Source organism: Ischnura elegans, chromosome 6 (assembly GCF_921293095.1).
Source record: "Ischnura elegans chromosome 6, ioIscEleg1.1, whole genome shotgun sequence".
NCBI lineage: Eukaryota > Metazoa > Arthropoda > Insecta > Odonata > Coenagrionidae > Ischnura > Ischnura elegans.
This window is the reverse complement of record NC_060251.1, coordinates 65994083-66007137: the sequence shown is the minus strand read 5'-3', so window position 1 is coordinate 66007137 and position 13055 is coordinate 65994083. Positions and strand designations below refer to the sequence as shown.

The window sequence follows — 13055 nt, the reverse complement described above, 5'->3', positions numbered from 1 at the left end:
TGATAGTATTTTTCCGGTAATAGCGCAGGACGGCTACAAGAAGAATCGCAAGCAGTACACAGCACTGCCACGGCATAGAGGATTCTGACCCACACCCCACCCAACCGCCACGCAACAATCTAACCTTTCTTCTTCGAAGCACGGGAATTACGATTAAGGAAGGCAGTAGTGTTTGGGGGTGTAGGTTGGGGACGGGGATGCTCCCTTGACTGAAGCAAGAGGTCCACAGACCCACGAAGCAAAGGGAGAATGATTTCCCCTAGAGGTGGAGTGAGGTGGGTCGAAAAATGGCGCGGAGGTTGTGTTGTTGCGGAAGGATCAGGGAGGGGGGGTTGTAAGGGCCCCCGGAAGGATCCCGGACGGACCCTGAGGGCACATCGGCCTGATGGAAATTGGTGGAGAGGGTAGCTCTTTTTAAAAGTAAGAAGGTAATGGCTACAGGACTGGAGGGAAGATGGGATGGAAGGGCTCTCTCTCTTGTTTTGGTAGGAGGGGGGAAGAGCTGGCCTTGAGTCACGTGACCACTCCTCCTCTTCCCCCTCCGCCTCGCCGGTAGCCCTGCTTCCGCGGCCCATTGGGGTGCGAGGAGAGGGGCAGAAGAAGAAGATGAGATGGGAGGAGGGAGAAGGTGAGGAAGGAATGAAGTTGAGGTTTTTATTCTCCAGGAGGGAGGGCTGGGTTAGGGGGATGGGGAGGAGAGGGACCTCTGGGAGGCGGGTCTGATCCTCACAACCGGAGGCATCCTGCGATCAGTCCTCTCCGAGACACGAGAGGAGTAGCCACCACTGAGCTGCAGCTCTCACACCAGTATCACGTGTGCCGGCATCGCCTTCAGAAGGTCTCCTTTGTTTTTAGAGAGAAAGTGACCAAACCATTGTTCGGTTCTAACCTGGGGATACTTTTCGGGCGTTGAAGTCTCCACCTTCGGAGGACTTCGTTCTCCCCACAGAAGGGGCCTTACTACACTTGCGATATTTCCGGTGCAGAATGCTTCTCATCGTCGTGTGACTCCAGATTCCCTCCACTAAGAACGAGAGGCAGAAGAAATCCCTCAAGAGTCCGGGGTAGCGCGCATCGCAATGTCCGTCGCCGCCCACTTCCCGGCCGCCGCTACGCAGAGGCTCCCGGGCCGGCACCCTTACCCCACGGCGGCCGCCGCCACCAGCGACCACGGCCCTTTCACCGACCTCACCATGATGTACCTCAAGAACAGGGCTTACCTCGGGGGAGACGCGGATGGCGCCGCTTCCGAGGGCTACCACAGTCCGGTGTCCAGCCCTGAGAGTTTCTACGCCCCTTCCTGCTCTTCCTCCACTTCCGGGGTGTCCGCTGCGTCCTCTTTCTCCTATCACCCGGCCGGCAGCCCGCCGGCGCCTGTCGAGGAGGAAAAGAAGTTACTCGAGATAGGCTTCTACAGCCACCCGCACCCCTCCCCAAAGCCCTACCCAGCACAACACACGGCACAAGTCAACCCCGTCGCTTCGTACCCGCCGCACCAGAACCAGGAGAGCCCGAACGAGAGGCTCTGCGGCATCCAAACCGCGGCACAACCCCAGTACGGTGGAACCCAGCAAGAAGTGGACTATCTCCGGGGGCGGGAAACGCAAGAGACGGCGTGGGGGGCGTATCCCGCCGAGGCGGCGCGAGATTACTACTACGGAGACTTCAACGCATGCAAGGAGGCTGTGACGGAAGAGGATGTCCAGAGGACGGCGGGACCTAGCCGCTTGGATACAGAGGACGAAGATCAAGGCGCTGGGGAGGAGGAGAGCGAGTGTAGCGATGGTGGTTCGTCGTCGGTGAAGAGCGTGTCGGGAGAGACCTCGCCAGGGCCCCACGGGAGCAGTAGGGGTCCATCGAGGGCGCCAACGGCCGATGTGGTCCGTAAACGACGTCTCGCGGCCAACGCGCGAGAAAGGAGACGGATGAACAGCCTCAACGACGCCTTTGACAGGCTGAGGGACGTCGTACCATCGCTGGGTAATGACCGCAAGCTCTCCAAGTTCGAGACGTTGCAGATGGCCCAGACGTACATTGCAGCGCTACACGAGCTGCTCAACAGAGACTGACCCCTTTCTCCCTCCCCCGTGTTTGTTTGTGTTGACGCTGTTTGTGTGAGCAAGTGACGGACGCCAATATTCGGGAGACGATAGGCCCCCGATAAAAGTAGGACAGCAAATTTTTTCTGCCTATTCTTTAGACCAGTGAGGGCGAAATAAATTATTCTGTGGTTAACGTGTTAATTATCTCAAAGTTCCTGTTTTTAAACCAGTAATCCACTGAAATCATGAACTGAGTTACAGCTGTTTTAGACATTCAACATTTTGAAAATCTGTATGTGCTAAGAGAGACATTTTCGCCTCATATCACATAGTGCGACGAGTGTATTGCGTGTTTGAGATGTTTTGAAGAAAGACTGAATTTCAATCATTTTTCAATTCACAGTGGAGAATATGCTTGTACTCATATATTTATTAACTTGATTTACCACTGATTTTCTTGAAATGTTTATTAAACTGTCATTTCCATTTATTTCAATCTTTTATTTGAATTTTCACTGCAAACTCAACTTAATCCACTAATTAATTTGCTTTTTGAATGTGCTTATTGCTTATTTCCCTTTATTCTTTAATATTAGACAAAATCTTAACTTTTACGTATTTAGCCCCCATATGCAATGCATACTTAAGTATTCAGCCATTTTTTTAAAGCGGATTCTCGAACTGACCTACAATGACGGCATGAATTGGGGTTCGCTGCAACACTTGCGTATCATCATCATAGCTCCCCACTGAGAGACGGGGTCAAATTTCTCCGAAGACATATGGCATGGAACGATCACTGTCCCATAATTTTTGTTGGCTTCAGGTAGTGCCCATTGGCACACTTTTCTTTGGCCCTTTATTCGTTAATACTGAATGCCATTGAAAACTAATGTTTGACCGTCATCTATTTTAGTAATAAAAAGTCTAATTCTCTACCGTCGACTATTCAAGATAATATCATCACCTTCACTTCCTTCGTTAACCATTAAATGCGCAAATATTTAAGATTTAATTCCATTAAAACAATTAACTTAATTAATCAAATTAATTAATTAGAGTATGAATAAGTTGATATTTAAAAAATATAATGCTTTAACAGAAGTTAAATACATGCTCATGAGAAATCCTCAACATAAGCTCAAAATCTCGCTCCTAATTTTCAGAAAACACTAAAATGTATGCTGTCCTGAAAAAAGATAATTTCACATAATGCTAATAATGCGAGTAGAAGTTCATTGACTATAAATTTGTAAGAGATGTAACTCATGCATTCAAAACACCATCCGCATAGCATAAAGTGTTACCCGAAATCTCACACATGGTCGCCAAGAAATCATCTCACGCAGGCATTTCGAGTAATTTTTCGGCGCGAGTAAAAAAAAAACTTTTGTAATATCAAACATCAAATTTTTCCATAAGGAAGTTGTTTAAGGTATATTGCAACTCACAGGCATCTTCTGGCTCGTTTTTTATTGTCTTGCTACATCAGAAATGAAGATTTATGTCACACACACTCTGACAACACGTAATTTTACCACCTCATGATCCGCCGATATATCTCTCAATTCACCGAACAGGACAACGAGATAAGGACATATCACTGATTTGACAGCGAGATAGGAACAAAATAAATCTCAATTCGCGGATTCGATTGATTCATCACCTCATAAAGATTCGATTCGATTATCTCCCCTGCAGAATTCTTCCCTGTTGAGAGTGAATATGCATATGCATTGCGTTCCGTCAGTCTGCAATGGCGCGTGACTCCACTTCATTTCCCGAAAGCGACGCGCAGAAGACATTCGTAAAACGTCTCGGGATATTTCCGGAACGCCGTCACAGCCGCTGATCATCGGGGCCATCTTTTATTGCCATTGGGCGGCCTTTCTAATGACATATTTTTGGCTAAACACGTACGCACACACATAGCAATGTCCACGCGAACCGCTACCCGCTCCGTGGTTATATTATCCACCCAAATGATTCCTCGCCGGACCAACACTACCACATTCCTGTTTTCTCTGCAACTCCGCGACAGAGTATGGGTGCACGGTCAGTCGAGCGTTTACCGCGCCGCATGCTGTCACTATTTTAATGCTATGGGAGCTGATGCGGGAGATTTCTACGACGGGTCATTCACTGCCTAGAAAATATCGTCGGGGAAACTTTATGGATGAGCGGAGACAGGACAGGCGTAACTTTAATGCTTCCCACTTGGAAAGCTCTTGAAAAGTCCCGCATCGCACAATTGCTCTCGTAAAAACGGAACTTAATGCAAATCCCTACTTATTCAGTCCTCAATTAAATACGGATTCGTTTACAACGCGACAGTCGCCGATTGGAATGATGCTGGAAGAACTCAACCGTTTGAATCCAGAGAGAGAGAGAGAGAGACTGAAAATTAAGCGAACGGAAAGATTGAGGAATTATTGAGAAAATCATGGATACTATAGGAAGCTCCACACGAGATTAGTCTAATATTTCTGCAATTTCAACTAGAGATTTAAGGGAGTTAAGATATAATAAATTGCGTTTTTAGAGGGGAAATTCTAAATTGGTTCGACTGAGAACGCCTTTGTTTTTCCCGTGGAATTAGAAAAGTCAAAGGTATCTTCCAAAACTACAACCAAGAAAAAAATGCATGAAAAATATTCAATAGTAAAAAATATCATAATAAGGATATCCGCTTGCACTAAATTTTCAAATAATATTAGAGGGGAAGGTGTTTATTACGTCAATAAGAAATGTCTCCGTCGCTGTGAAATTAACAAAAAAGTTTTTATTCCGGCTTCATTCTAGATTTCGTTCCTCTTTTAATACATCATATTAAATTTCTACTCATTTTTAACCACATTTATTGCATCTTTATTTGACCTTTATGATAGCCTTTATTGCACCATTATCAAAAAATTATATCAATAATTATTAGATACCGTGTCTATAGCTCCTTTTATCAACTCATTTTTCTTAAAACGTGTATGCATCATTCAATTTGGCTTTTCGAAGACGATGGAAAACTAATTTCCAATAGAGAATTCCTCAGGACATTATTGGATCCTTTGTATGATTTTTCTCCGCAGTGACCATAGAATTTAGGAAATGTAGATTAAAAATTTCTTGATATTACGGAAATAACACTTCAAAATGGTTTTTAAGCTAAAATCATTGGACAATATATTCAACGTCCGTCGAAACACCATACAGCATACATGCCAAGAAAAAATTGAGTGAAAAAAATATGAAAAAAAGAATACCCAGGCGATATAAAGTGAAGTAATTTAGACCTAGGTTCAGGATATCTCTATATCAGATTTATAAATTACTGTATCAGGATATGCATCTCTATACACAATAGATCGAATAAAATAATCATGGGACGTTTTTCCGTTTATGTCGATTACTAAATAACCTATTAAAGTGTGTACATTATAAGTACTCAATGTAATATTCAAATAGAGGGAAATTTCTATCAGAGTGTAAGAGTGCATAATCTGTAGACTTAGGGGTACAAACTAATTTAGAACGACCTCTAATAAGCCCAAGAAAAATAGGTGAATATCTACTTTTCCATTCGAGCGAGCCACGTCAAGGGTGCTTGAGAAGGGGTGATTTACCACTGACATACTCTCGTTATAATGAGCCTAATGCAAGAGAATCAATTACTTACTAATAAAATTACTGGAAAAGTTTCTATGTAAAAAAGCAGCAGCTGAATAAAATCTCTCCATTATCGCGGGTTAGCAACCTGCATCTTACGGAGAGCAACAACCCACACTTTCGGAACAAGAATCTTCATCTCACCCATTCGTCAAAAGTAAACTGACTCCGATCAAGGGGAGGTTCAAAAACTTCGTCACTGTTTACGACTTATGCTTGAAGTGCCATGAAGATGCACGCAACGGGCGATGACTCCAAGCACTCAAAGGTTATTCCAAATTCTCTTTCGCCGCTTCGGGGCGAATTCGAGTGACCTCAAGAGCGGATACCGCAAGAGCGAAGCTGGATTGTAAGGAGGAACAACGATAACATTTTAGCACTTGCAGCTGGGCAGCTGACAAAAATTGAATCGTTTGGTCGTACAACTTCCCATAAAGCACTGCGTCTCATGAAAAAGAATTCGGTACTAAGGAAAAAGGATTTAACCATCTCCAGCATATCGTGAGACTTAAATTGATCAAAAGCACTGGATAGAACAAGAGACATTTCCGCTGTGATGCGCACAGGTGCGAAGTTCTACACACCAAAAATAAAATTTGCCAAGAACAAAACTCATCAATCATCCATGGTGTATATCACCTTTCACCCGTGCGCGTGACTGCATGCAAATTCACTTTTTCTACGTAGTACAGTAGTGCGACAAATAGGGGTTTGTTATCCGACAGTGGCTTAGTGAGCAAGACTTCGATCTCCTGTGCTTTAGTGTGGGCATGAGGCGTCAAAATCATGTTCGGTTAACCCATTCTCATATTCGCCAAGGAAGACGATACCTCGGTGGTGTAACTGGTAGCATACCTGACTGGCAAACGGGAGATCCTGGTACGTATCTCGGCTAACCGAAATATTTTATTTCACGGCAAATTTCATGCTCAGTGTATACTCATTAATGGGCTGAGCAATCTACTTCAAAGACGGTTTGGATGGAGCTAGTACTAAGCTGGGATGTAACACAACAAGTTTTATGGAAGACTGTCAGGTAAGCGGGGAAGTAGGAGGAAAGGAATAGGATTTTACATGGGCCATTTCACCTTAATTATATCATGCTATTGCCCCTTAGGACACCGATTTCGACCAATTTTGGCGAACCGTCTTCATTTTATTAAGAAACAAAAACCGAAAAGTTTTTTGTAACAGATAGGATTACAAGATCTTGCCATGTAATAACTCTGAAATTTTACAAAATTGTCTCCGCATATCTCCGGAAATAAGGAAGATAAAAAAGAAATCAAAGGTTTCTTGTAAAGGCCTTGAATTAATAAAGATTATCAATGGATTTTTCATTAAATTGAAAAATTTTAACTATGCTTAAAACCAGTTTATGATACGCCACGTCGAAACCTAAGTCGTGCAGTATTAAATTTACGATGAAATTACAATCACAAACTTATTATTGTTAAATTTACAAACGTGGAATCACAAAGTTTTTTACATTTCATTATGTTAATTCAATGAAGTCACGCCCGAGACTATTAATTAAATTTCTCAGAATATAACGATAGGAAGTAGTCTCGCTGGATATCTAACAGATAAGTTCAAGTTAGGGATGGGTAATGTACAATGATATTCTAAAAATGTAATCCAAACTTAACCGGTAGAATAATACTAACCATATAAAAAAAGAAGATACATTTTTCGGCGTGAATCGGAGGAAATCTTTGATATTTAACATGATGGCATTAAAGACATCCTTGACAATGGGTTTATGTGCCGAAACCTAGGTAGGTAGAAATAAAGAAGAGTGGAAATAGACAAATGCTTTCATTATGTTGAACATGTGAAATAGGCTCACATTACAGATGGAATGCCAATGATAGTGCACTTGGCCCGAAGAAACCGTTCCCCGACAAAAAAGAACTTCACTTTACTTCATTACTAATAAATATTAATATTATTATCAATATTACTCCACGGCATAAGGACTATCTCTCTACATATAATTCATTTGCCCAGCAATCCTCCTTCCTTTCAACGTTTACCAAATATCAAGGATATCACTCGCTCCCCGTCGCTACAACTGGCAATAAGTTATCCGTCCATCCACAGATTTTATCCCAAACAATCTTCCCGAGTCATTTCCTTTCTCACTTATTACTTTAAAAAAGGTTGCCGTTGGTACTCCAGTTCCGGAATTTGAAACTTCTTCCAGGGATCCTTTTTAATCATATTTTACATACTGAATATTCCTTTAAACATGACCTTCACGCTCCCGTTTTAATCACAGGGTAGATTTATTTCATATTCACCTGGGCTGAAAGTTAAAATTGCAATGAATATCTGTAGATCCAACTCGGTGAAGTGATTTTTTTCGCTTTCATATTGGGAAATCACTAAGTACACTCTTACGCGAAGTACCTGAGGCAGGCGAGATGTAGCAGAATGACATCCTGATTTGATGAAAAAAGAGATATGACTATTTTCCACAAATTTATTTAATCGGAAGTAAAAAAAATAAAACTTTGTAAGGCTCACTATTGTTTTAATATGGGTATGACCCGGGTTTCGTAACGGGGTTATATCACCTGAGTCACCTGAAGATGTAACCACGTTACAAAACCCGGGTCGTGCCCATATTAAAACCATAGTGAATCATAAACAAAGTTTTTCTTTACTTCCAATACGGAGAGGTTTCACAAAGTAAAGCATAAAGTTATCAGTTATAAATTTATTTAATAATATACTTACGACGCATTTCTACTGTCAGGCCATTCTAAAGTACAATGTCCGTATTATTTCATTTAAACTTGCGCGAGGATCCACATAGATTGTTGCATTATACAGAAAACGCTCTAAGCACCTTTAAGCAGATCATTTGATTCCAAGGATATCCATATATTCATGAATGCTCCTGACACTCGCAGGTGCTAAATCGGAATAGCTGCTTCTGAGTCAGAAATTTTAGCGGGTAATATTTTTCCAATCCCGGCACACGAAGCGACGAAGTAAAATTTTCACACACGACCAACTCAGTTAACGATGGCCAATAACGTCCAATACAATTTCAAATGGTTAAAGGAATCGACGCGCGTTTTCTTCCGAGGGAAAATTATTAGCTGGAGAGTGGGATGGAAGAAACGAGAGTGGTAGGGAGTTGTGTGAGATCCATCGGTCCGGATTCTCTCCTCTACGTATCAGTGGATGCTCGCAGCGCCTCTGACGGACGAAAGCGGAAGCAGCAGCAAGCGGGGGTGATACGCCGTACGTGTAGTGGGGATGAAACTGGCGCGTTTGATTTCACTAACAAGCGAATGAGACATGCACGTCGATCTACTCCAGTACACAATAAACTCCCGATTTTACGTGACTTGTGAGAGATGTCCGAATATTCAGGATACACGGAAAATCCACTGATTATGGTCTATTTTAGTTTTATATCCGTTTAAAATCCCGCACAGTAAATTTAATCGCGAAAATACCATTATGTGCCCATCAATTCAATCCCACATGTACACGTTTTATAACTTTAAAGGAAGAATCCGCTAAATTCTAACCTGTCCTGAAATGCAATGTAAGCAAAATCTACATTTCCTTTGTGCTCAAATACTCCGATATGCCTGCCGATTCCTTATGGAATGTACCTTAACTAGGAAATGAACCATGCACGTCATTCTACTCCAGTACAAAATAAACTCCCGATTTTACGTGACTTGTGAGAGATGTCCGAGTATTCTGGATACTCGGAAAATCCACCGATTATAGTCTATTTTAGTTTTATATCCGTTTAAAAGCCCGCACAGTAAATTTAATCCCGAATATACCACTATGCGCCCTTGAGTTCAATTCCACATGCACGCATTTTATAACTCAAAAGGAAGAATCCGCTAAATCTTAACCTGTTCTGAAATGCAATGTAGGCAAAATCTACGTTTCCTTTGTGCTCAAATACTCCGAGATGCCTGCGGATGCCAAATGATGCATGTTACCAAATGATGCGGTAAAGTAACGAATTAAAAAATTGATAAATGATACTGCCAGGAAGAGAGATAATACGCACAATGAAAATTTCACTGCGGAGAACTAAAAATTCAAGGAGAGATGTTACATATTAAGTGGGGATGGAAAAGGTACGTAAATAAATTCAGCCACAATTTCTACCTAGATCAATATTCTGTAGTCGTAAAAACTCCTAATTTTTCTGATTAAATGGCTGAGATCAGCCACGGAACAATCTAGTCCTCAAAAAGCGCCACAAATATAAATTAATGCCGACGAAAATACCATAATTAGCAAGTAAATACATTTATGCATTCAATCTCGATCCACTACTCATTGTCAGTATATTGTGGTAAAAAAGAATCCAGCAGAGCCTTATGTGTGCATTACAACCAGTGATGGATCCAGAGAGGGGCTAGATGGGCTGCAGTTCCCCTCTTGGGTATCGAATTTACACATAGCGGTATAGTTGTGCAAGAATGCAGTGAATAGGCCCGGACGAATACATCCAAACAAACTCGCCGTTGTGTGGATTGGTCGCATAATTTTTCTCAGACGAGAATTCACCAGGCCACTCAGAGTCTATGCCCGGGATGACACGAATAACTCCTCCGCGACATCGTGTTATCGTTATCAGAGGCGATATATCGGCCCGCGGCAATAAGAGGATCAAAGTAAGTGAAAACAAACTTAATTACGAAAACATTGTATTTCTTAACTTTAACTTAAATTAGCTGTTTTTTTTCAGAAAAGATACTTTTAATTTGAATTTTTCTACTGTGGATGACTTTTAATTTAATCGGTTAATTATTTTAGCAACTTTCCCAACTCGTCTACTCACTTGGCTACTCGCAAAAAAGCACAACCTGTCCAGTATATCTTAGAAAGTTCTCTTAGTGAGATTTCAGATAATGGTTGGAGATTCATTAGCATTGAAGAACGCAACTTTGACTATCCTGTTCTCGCCCAGCCTCGCAAACTTCAGAAAGCAACTGGCTTCTAGAAGACAGCAAATAGACCGTGACGGGATCCTATGAGGACGCCAACGCCGGGGTTAACTCATCCGGCCCGGGGCTATAAACACACGCATCTTGTCCAGTAAGTATTTCCACAGGGCTATCAATAACTCTCTTTAAAACGGTCCGTCGAAATCGAGGTATTAAACGCCTCGTTTCTTTAAACTTGCTCCAGCAGATTTTTTATTGAAGAATAAGTGTGTAGAGAGATTGATTGCTTTGGATTTCATTTATATTTATTTGCAAATATAAGCACTAAGATCTAGTTTGATGGGATCACCGAAGCAGGATACTTATGTGGAAGGTATTAAATATAAAGTTTCTTTATACTTGCTCTAAGAGAATTTTTATTAAAGAACCGATGAGTAAGGAGATAAATTACATTGGTTTTCATTTATATTTTACTAATTACAGAGATTTAGTTTGATTGGATCACTTAAGCAGAATACTTATGTAGAAGTGAATTACTGTCTCTAAGAAAACGAAAATTAACTTACTTAAATCTCTTTACCATCCTTTGCTCTACAAATTTGTAAATATTCGCAGCTTATTTGGCCCCACATACTGAATACGCCAAGGATTAAGAGGGGAAGAGGTTCTTGCGGCTCTGGAGGAGGAGTAAGCTCAGCTGAGAGTTTTTAAGAGCGGTGAGCAAAGCATTCAAGATTTCTTCCTCCTTCTTATCGTCTTCGGCCTCTTACTCCACGTTCTCCTCCCCCGACGGAGCGACCCTGTTTAAACCCGCGCCAACCCAGTGCCACCACCACCCCCTCTATATCCCGACTGCCCTTTGCAACACCAATTCGGTTTTTACAACCCTTATCCATCAAAGACAAAAGGCGCCGACCGATTTCCACCCCTCCCCTCAATTGCCTTCCTCTTCGCAATCCCTTCCCTTCCCCAATCACTCCCATCCCTGTTCCCTTCGTCCCCCTTCTTCCCCTCCCCTTTCCTCCGTAGCCAAGCTCAGTTTCATTTACCGCGATACGAGCAATCACCCCCTCGAGCAACTAACTATCCCATCCCAAAAATTCCGTAAATCTAACAGAATAAACACGGAAAATACGACCAAAGTGAGCAATCCACTGAGGAATTCCAAAATTTCAGTAATTTTCTGGAGGGATTACAAATGTGTGATTGATTTTTTCCGGTGATCACGCTTTTCTCTAGCAAAATTCATGACACTGTGTACTTAACCGAAGCAAGGCCATCGGAAATTACTGCTGAAAATGTCTTTTTTACGGATTGAAATTAATGTTAAATAATGATTTATTTAACAAGTGTAATTTGTACATTTTACCAAACGTGAGTATGACAAATTTGTAATACATATGACAAGTGTGCGCGAACGTTGCGCGAGCGTTGAGCGATACGCTCTTTTCATAATTTTTATTTACACATAGTAACTTCCTATTTTTGTTATATTTCGATATTCTCTCTTTTCGGTTTTTGAGGTGTCTCTTAAATGCTTTTACATAGGTTTACGAGGTATTCTTTTTACTAAATTCTCTACGATTTTACTGAGGCGATAATAAAAGCATTGAACCACGTAAAATTTGTCCTTTGGTGGATCTGCTACAGAACACTAACAACAAATATTATTTATTTTTTACCTTTTTACCTACTACTGAACAGTATCTAACTAGCCTACAGTACAGTAATGCATCTACCTAAGTAAGTACGTTAGGATACTTAATTGATCGATTCACCCAACGAGTAAGTCATTGAAGTTGGCCTGAGAGTATCGAAACCGGTTGAATTAAGTGCGGAATATAAGAATGTATGGTGATTCGACACCAATGAATTAAGTATTTAACAATTTATTTTATCTGCTTGAATCATCCGCTTTTATAACTTTCAATTTCTTATAATAAAGTGAGACAAGATAATTTCTTTCGGCCTCGGAAACGGAAGTATACACCATAAAGTTGTTTACAGTAAGGATGACAAATTTGAAAGATAGATTTTGAAGTATTCTAGGCTAATTACGAGATAATTCAAAAGGATCTCAGGCTTGGGTCAATAATTATTTTATTACTTATTCGGAATTCCCGGCCTCTATCAAGATTTCTGAGGACATGAGGGAGAAAAACTACCAGAGGCGATCTGATTTCTGTCATTTCCCTAATTGTCTCGGCGACTTTGTCCCTCTTCATTTTCCTTTTTTTCGCGGCCCTTTGCTCGCTTCCCCCAAAGGTCGTCTCTCGTGCGACGGCTATCAGCGGCGGGGCGGTTCCAAGACGGCGGCCAGACACCGGGAAACTGGCCCATTACTCCGCCTCTCCTCCTCCTTTTAAGGCCCGTAATGGATGGAGACGCGGGAGCCCTTCGAAGGCATTCCCGAATG

The 13055-nt window shown here is 41.8% G+C and overlaps 1 protein-coding gene across 1 annotated transcript; it reads left to right on the top strand.

Annotated features, from left to right (window-relative positions):
• Positions 1-763: 763 nt before the first annotated feature.
• LOC124160348 (protein atonal-like) lies at positions 764-2532 on the top strand. The gene has a single exon (XM_046536193.1). The coding sequence runs from the start codon at positions 1080-1082 to the stop codon at positions 2067-2069; it is 990 nt and encodes a 329-aa protein (XP_046392149.1). The 5' UTR covers positions 764-1079; the 3' UTR covers positions 2070-2532.
• Positions 2533-13055: the final 10523 nt, after the last annotated feature.